This window comes from Lucilia cuprina, chromosome 5 (genome assembly GCF_022045245.1).
Source record: "Lucilia cuprina isolate Lc7/37 chromosome 5, ASM2204524v1, whole genome shotgun sequence".
NCBI lineage: Eukaryota > Metazoa > Arthropoda > Insecta > Diptera > Calliphoridae > Lucilia > Lucilia cuprina.
The window spans coordinates 28,037,573-28,045,275 of record NC_060953.1 but is presented as its reverse complement, the minus strand read 5'-3'; the positions used below and the strand labels follow the sequence as shown (position 1 = coordinate 28,045,275).

General features: G+C 29.0%; 1 protein-coding gene across 1 annotated transcript in view; it reads right to left on the bottom strand.

Moving 5' to 3' along the window:
- LOC124419942 (tyrosine-protein phosphatase 69D-like) overlaps nucleotides 1-3,129 on the bottom strand; it is a 41,961-nt gene extending 38,832 nt beyond the window's left edge. Inside the window, exons 1-2 of the mRNA XM_046951062.1 lie at nucleotides 3,000-3,129; nucleotides 1,534-1,713 (exon numbers count right to left, since the gene is read on the bottom strand). Coding sequence (XP_046807018.1) covers nucleotides 1,534-1,578 — 45 coding nt within the window. The 5' untranslated portion in view covers nucleotides 1,579-1,713; nucleotides 3,000-3,129. The remainder of the gene's footprint in view (nucleotides 1-1,533; nucleotides 1,714-2,999) is intronic.
- Nucleotides 3,130-7,703: the final 4,574 nt, after the last annotated feature.

The following is a 7,703-nucleotide window of genomic DNA, read 5'->3' as shown; positions in this document are numbered from 1 at the left end:
AGTCCGAGCACTGAGCTAACCGAGCTGCTTTCCTACCGGATGTGTTGGGAGCTCTTTTTAAAAAGGGGTTCTATTTTTTTGGCTTTAGAAACATCATGTGGACCATTCATTCTACCTGCACCAGGTTTTCTATCAACTGACAAGTTCTCCCGGTACTGTTTAATAACATTGAAAACAGTTTGACGGCAGACCTTTGTATGCTTGGCCAACTTTTTATAAGACCAAGTTGGGTTTAGTTGAAAATATTAAATAATTTCAGTACGCACTTTTTTCTGGTCACTCATTTTAATCAGATTAACTAAAAAAAATTTTATAATTGACATTACACATAATAACTGACATGTTTTTCAAAGGTAACTTGATCAAAAAAAAAAAAAATCAAATAATACTTTGGTTGAAAAATGTAATGAAAAACGTGTGTTAAGAATTTTTCGATCTCACTCCTTAGTACACCTAATTAATAGTACACCTAATTAATTCAAACTTGTGAAAAATTTTTAAAATTATCTTAACTGAATAACGTATTTTTCAAATTGTTTTTAAATTAAAAAGTGTAGCCTTTGAAATAAATATGATAATTACAAGAAACGTTTAACACAATATAGTGTCTGATATTTATTGAATTTAGAAAATTTTCTTTAAAAAAATAAAAACGAACATTTTTTCTACAGCAAGAGAGCGAAAAACTGTTAAATATAAGAAAAATAATCCGATATAAATGAAAAATATAATAAAATGAATGTGTGAATGTCATATTTTCAGGCGATGTAAAAAACATATAAATTTTACAATAGTAAGCATTATAATTGGGGTTTAAAAAATGTATGAAAAAGAATACTTGAAATACGTTTAAAAAATTTTATGTTTCAATCTTACCACTTGCTTTTTTATAAAAATTTTAAATACTTTTAAAAAATATGTATATTTAATTTTTAACTGGCTTTTTGTTTGAGAAGGCTTCGATTTTCCATTTGAAAACAACAATTTTCAAATTTGTTTTCAAAGGATATGTATGAAATTTAAATATGTTTTCAAATACTTATTTACATCACTTCAAAGGTTTAATTTCAAATTTTGATATATGTATATTTCAAATTTTGATATGTAAAATTATTAAAATCAATGTATGATAAGAAGTCCGACTCTTACATATGGGAATTTACTATCTCACATTCACGAGTGCCGAGTGAATTCGTTAATTTGGTGAGAAAATTGTTAAAAACACTAAACACATTACTTTGTTAACACCTTTAAGGATTGTGCGCGAAATTGCAGTTATCTATAAAAACCTCAATTTGTTTAAAATAGTTTTAATTAGTTTATTTTGTTTTTGTTTAATTTTCTTGAAATAGAAAAAATAGTTTTTTAACTATGGATATTTAATTTTTCTTGCTTTTAAATTTTAATTTCCAAACAGAGTTATAATTTTTGGTATTGAAAATTCAAACAAATTTAAAATAGCAATTTTTTATAAAAATACCTTTATGATATATATAGAATTTAGTTTAAAAATGTATTTATTAAAATACTAACCTCAGATAACATAACTATAGTAGTAATGCTTTGCTCCGATACCATTCTCCAGAAATCTTCTATTGTATTTTCTAACGGATCTTGAGTGATAATAAAGTTTTCGGAGTTATCATATCCTTCAATAAAAGACGCGTTTATATAAGTTGAATTTTCCTTATGTGGAAGTGGTGACAAGATAACCTAATTTGGAATAAGAATTTACTGTTATACATACATATAAACTATGTTTTATATTTAAATCAACATAATTAGTTTTTGATAAATGGTCAAATATAATACATATTTTATTTTTATTCAAATAATTTTAAAAAATAAAACGTAAAATATTGAATGATACCGTGCAGAAGTGATTTTTGCAAGGGGATTGGGTGTATTATACAATGATACTTAGGATTGCAATATTTTTAACATTATGTAGAATTATATATAATACAAAGCCTAAAACATATAGCGGGTTTTATCTCAGGTGACTCAACTTTTAAACCCGGTGTCTTGTAATATAGATGTAATTTGAGAACTCTCTGAGTTACAGTGTTACACATGTAACTTTATTACTATTGTTCAATGTTATCATTAATATTTTGATAGGCGATACATCGACGTCAAAACTAAACAAGTAAGAATCCTATATTCGGCTGTGCCGAATCTTATATACCCTTCACCACAGTGTGTTAAAAAAACAGTCAGTACCAAAAAGTCCTCTTTTACATCACAGCGACAGTAGAATCGTCAAATATTGTGCAAGTGCAATACAAGGATTTGGTCCAATTGTGGCATTAGTATTTTTAAATCTAGATTGTATTTACATTGGATAATAATAGTTACCAAATGTCCGCATAAGAAATACAATATTTATCGCGAAATTATTGATGGGAATTGAAAATTTCAGCCAAAAATGATAGTGTTTTGGGCAAAAGTGTCGCATTACCTATTTTCACAGTAAGTTCCTGGTATAGGAGAGAATACATTCATACATTCAACAAATTAAAAAAAAGGGGACACATTATTTATGTCTATCTCTGATTTGTAACGAGCAATTTTTTGTCTCTATTTGAGAACTATGCTTGAGAACTAACTAGTGTTAAATTTTTTATTGCATTCGGTAAGTAAATTACCCTATAACGATATTACGATTGGTAGACATAACCTTATCGTAGAAACTGAGCCATCTGCTAGTGTAATATCCGCATGAACATCTTGAAAACGCATTTATAGACCGTTAGTATTTTCTATCGATGTATCGTTTGCATCCATATTTATATACTATTCTTTTTTTATAAATATATATTTTATAAATATATACCTATTACGAAAAAGTAGTTGCAATTTTTATAAAGTTAAGCATGGATTATTTTCAATGTATAACATTAGCTACACTGTATTGTTGTAGGGTATTATAAATTAAGAATAAATGAAAAATACTACTTTTATTCAAAAAGCACAACAATATATTTTAATATACGAACCCGGTTCCGATCATAAGGAATAACCAGCTCACTTCTATTTTTTAATAAATTGTGTTCGCTACTACCCACAGAACATGATTTGTTAGTTTCGTCGTTTATGGTCTGCAGTTTCTGTAATGAAGAAAATAAAATTAGTTTATATACATTTAATATAAACTTAAACATAAAATAATATAACACATTAACTAGTTTCAAGCTTTGTAAGCGTCATTTTTGGCGATATTTATTTTAATTTTATCCTACACAAAACGAAATACAACCCCGATCAGTTGCCGATGCAACTGATAACAGATTATTTGAAAAATTAGTTCGGTGTATGACAAAAAATTAAGCTATGCCAAAGGTCATGATTTTATTTTTTATAATTAAGTGGTTGGAAATTTCTAAAGTTTTTTTTGTCCGTATATGACAACGCGAACTTGTTGTCAGCTTTAACCAAAAAAGTTTGAATTTTTCAACAGCCGTTTCAAATCTCAAATTTCAGTTTCTTTTGAAACTTTGTTCAACTAATTTCAAAATTTTTGGAAGATCTCATGGGGATTTATGGACAATAGATAAGTAAATAAAACGGTGAAAAAATTAGATCAATAATTCTTACAGTTTAGCTGTACCTACGATTTGAACTCTGTTGTTTTCGAAAAATCGCATTTTTTTTTTGTAAAATTTAAGAAAATACGTATTAATTCTTTACTCTGCCACATTTTAAACAAAGTATTTTCAGAGTATTTAAAACCAGATAATATAAAATATATATTCCAAATTTTATTCAAATCGGACATTCTTACCCCATAAAATTTGGAGTTCACAGGTCAAATTTTACAAATTTTTTCTTCTACTCTACTCCTTAAGATCTCAAAAATTCTTAAATTCGTTACAATCATGATTTTATCGAGGTCCAAAATGTTCATATTTCTAACAGTTTTTCTAAATATATACCTATTACGAAAAAGGATTAAATTTTATATATAACATATTTATGCAATTTTATTCTAACATATTTATGCAATTTTGCCTATATTAATTTCCCGTTGGTCTCATTCGGGAAACATTTTCTTGTTGCACAGTAAAATATTTCCTTAAACAAAGCAAGAAAATATATTCGAGTACGAGCGACCATATGATACCCTTCACCAATTACGAATATATTTAAAATATTATTTAATATAAATTTTATCGTAATTATGTATAATTTTGCTTAATTTTAGTTTTATTTAAATATTGACGTGGGACCGTAAAAACGCAAAATTTTTTTTTGTTTTTATGGGTGCTCAGTTTTATTTTAAAAATCAAAATACAAGCTTAATTTCGTATTTCTAGGTTTAATAATATAAAAAATACAAAAAATATATGTTGAAGAACGAAAATGTCCAAATACTCTGAAATCCTCATGTATAATTTCATATTTCTAGGATTAATATTATTTATTAAATTTAATAAATTTATAACAGCCTATGTCACCTATGTAACTAAAACACTGTCAATGAAGTCTTCATAGCACACTTTTGGAGGAAAAACAGTCAACTCTAAAGAAAACCACAAAAAAATTAAAACCCAACTAGATACGAATCTGCTCTTCGTTATATCGATGGTAATTGGGCTAGGACCCATACAGATAAAACCACCAAAGAGTTTTTACGCCTAATATTTCTTGATCAGAAATAGCTTTACTAGCAATCAAAAATCTATAAGCAAATAAAGCTTCTACACTATGGTTCAGACGACCTCTTTTCTTGGTCAAAACTATTTTTTTATGTCGCACTTTAACAAATTTTCCAATGCAGTATTGTAGGTCATAATAAATCTATTTTGTTTCCATCAACATTAAACTACATTAATAACAAACCACTAAAGTTGCTTTTTTTCATAAAAAAAAGTAAAATGTAATTCGGAATACAGATTTTTTATTTTAAATTGAAATTAAAAATTAAAAAAAATTAATCTTGAATATGAAAGATAAAAGGAAGTACTTTAATAATTAACGTAATAATCTGGCACAAGAACGATCACCAACTTCACATAAGCTTAATAACTCAAATTTATGTTTTCGATTAATTTGAAATATATCTAAAATTAACAAAAAAGTGTGATGCGTCGAATGGTTTTGCGTTTGTCAGTTTAACTGCCTTGAGCTCCCTTCCCTATTCCCTAGCTATTACATTCGCTCTTTCGTTACAGACTACTCCCGAGTGGGCTGGTACCCATATTATGTGAACCTTGCCTCTGGGAGAGTATTCAGTTAAGCTTTCTTACAATCCAAAGTACAATTTTTTTTTTTTGCTAAAAGTTTGTAATTTCTAAAATTTGTTTATTCATTTTAAAGTTGGAATGGGCGTTATATGTTGATATGCTATCCGTCCCTCAATGTTAACACGCTTGATATAATTTGATGAAGATTTCCCAGGAAATGCATGGTATCTCATAGCTACGATACAAATATTACCACGAAATTGTACTTTGTAAAATGTTATATAAAGCACTCATGGTGCGTTTTCTCAAAACTCAGGACATAACATTTCAGATTCCAGATGTGATGGAGAATATGAAGTAATATTCATATACCACTAAAGTGGTGTAGGGTAGAAAAATTATTTTACCAGACAGATTTACTACCGGTTAAACGATAATCGGATATTGAGATTGTAGCCCTGAAAGTATCAAATAAGACTCGGGAGTATCACGGTACTTTTGCACATCAAATAGTATCAAAAAAAGTACCATCGTACTAATTTTGCCATCCCTGCTCGGAAACAATTATTTGACGGAAGGAGAGATTCATGAGATTCCAAAGATATATAATATCGAAACTTTCTCACTAGAGACGGTAGCGGAATACAATAAACAACAATATATTGATTATTTGGTATGAGATTTCTGATCCTAGCATGAACTATGGAGTACTGTTTCCACTTCCTAGTTGCACTCACGAGCTGATGATTTTTAGTGATTGTTTTAACCTTTGAGATACGTTTTCAAGATGATCGCCTGACACCGCAACCGCTACGTCATCGGCATAGGCGTTTTATAGCCAAAAGAATCTAGTTTACCAAAATATTTATGGCCCTGTTCCACAAGAGATGATAGTATTCCCCCTTGTAGAGTGCCTCTCTGACCAGGCCATTCTCCTTTAGGATCTTCCAGTACACGCATAGCATCTTCTGACGGATAGTCTCCCATTTTTCCTGGGAGATGACTCAGTCTCTGTTGCTTCGGTCAACAATAGCCCTTACCAGTGGGTTTCTAGATACCTCACTTAAAGGCCTATTCTTAACAATACTTTGCGCCTGTTTTTAACGTTAAGTCGGTCATTCGCCATAGAAGAACGGGTCTCCTCCTCGGATCATTGCCGTTGTGTTTGTTGTATTGAAATTATTTCTTTGTCACAAAGATGAGAAAGTATTTATGAACGTAATTTGAATTTGAATTTAAAGAAAAAATATTAAATTTAACACAAAACACTTACATGAGAAACATTTACAAAAATATAATAAATTATGGAAAATATTCTAACAAAACCATGTCATTACGTTAAATATATTCCTATTAACATAAATATGAGTTTTTATCTTCATTAGATAGCGTAAACCGTATTTAGGATATAGTCATAAATAGGAAATCCTTCAGATGGCATTTTTAAAAAATTTTTTGAAGAAGTCGGTTTTAGTGACATTTTTCAAATCACGTCGAAAATTTCACCACTAATATAGAGTTCGTTTGTGAGTGAAATGACGTAAAAATTTTTGTCGGCAACGCATACTTTAGGGTGGGCGGTCCTCTAAAGTTCAAAATATATATGGCTATATTTCGAAAAATATACATTTGTTTGGAGGTTTATCTAAAAAATTAATAATTTAATTATGATTTGAAAAAAACGTATGTATACTAATCATTATTAAGCGAAGCCGGTGTTGGACATACCATAGAGGAGAAAATCCTTGCGCACGGCCGTAGGCCGGCTATTTAGGAAATCTTTATTAAGCGAAGCCGGTGTTGGGCATGCCATAGAGGAGTCCTTGTGCCCGGCCGTAGGCCAGCTATTTAGAAAATCTTTATTAAGCGAAGTCTGTGTTGTACATACCATATTTTAAATGGTTTTTGAAATCAAATATCTCTTTCATTTGATTAGATACAGAAATGGTTTATACCTTAAATAAAAGCTTAATTCATTGGCTATTAACATATAGAAATTTATAATAGAATTATATAGACATTTTTTTTCGATTTCTTTGAGATGAAAAAAGAAGTCGGGTCAAAAATATATTTTCCAGAAAAACCCCAAAATCGGTCCATATTCTAGTATCATGTTATATATCATTGGAAAGGTATTTAATACCTTTAATTTGATGTATAAAATTTTATTATAAACAAAATAGTTTTCGAGATATACACAAAAATGTACTAAACTTTGGACAAAAAAATTGTATATATTTTATCGCCTCAAAACGCTCTATATTGTTTTTTTTAGAAATGTCACTAAAACCGACTTGTTCCGAATATGTAATTCAGGATAATAGGAAATGTACATCTGAAGTTTTGGTGTTAACCTCTGAACTGTGAAGATCAAACTCAAACTATGCAATATTAGGAAATCCTATTGAAACCATTGTAAAATAACATTTTGTTTTCAACCGATTTAAATTAAACTTAGGATAAATATATACTGAAGAGCCGCATTTTTGATGACACCGGAGAAATTCAAATTAACCC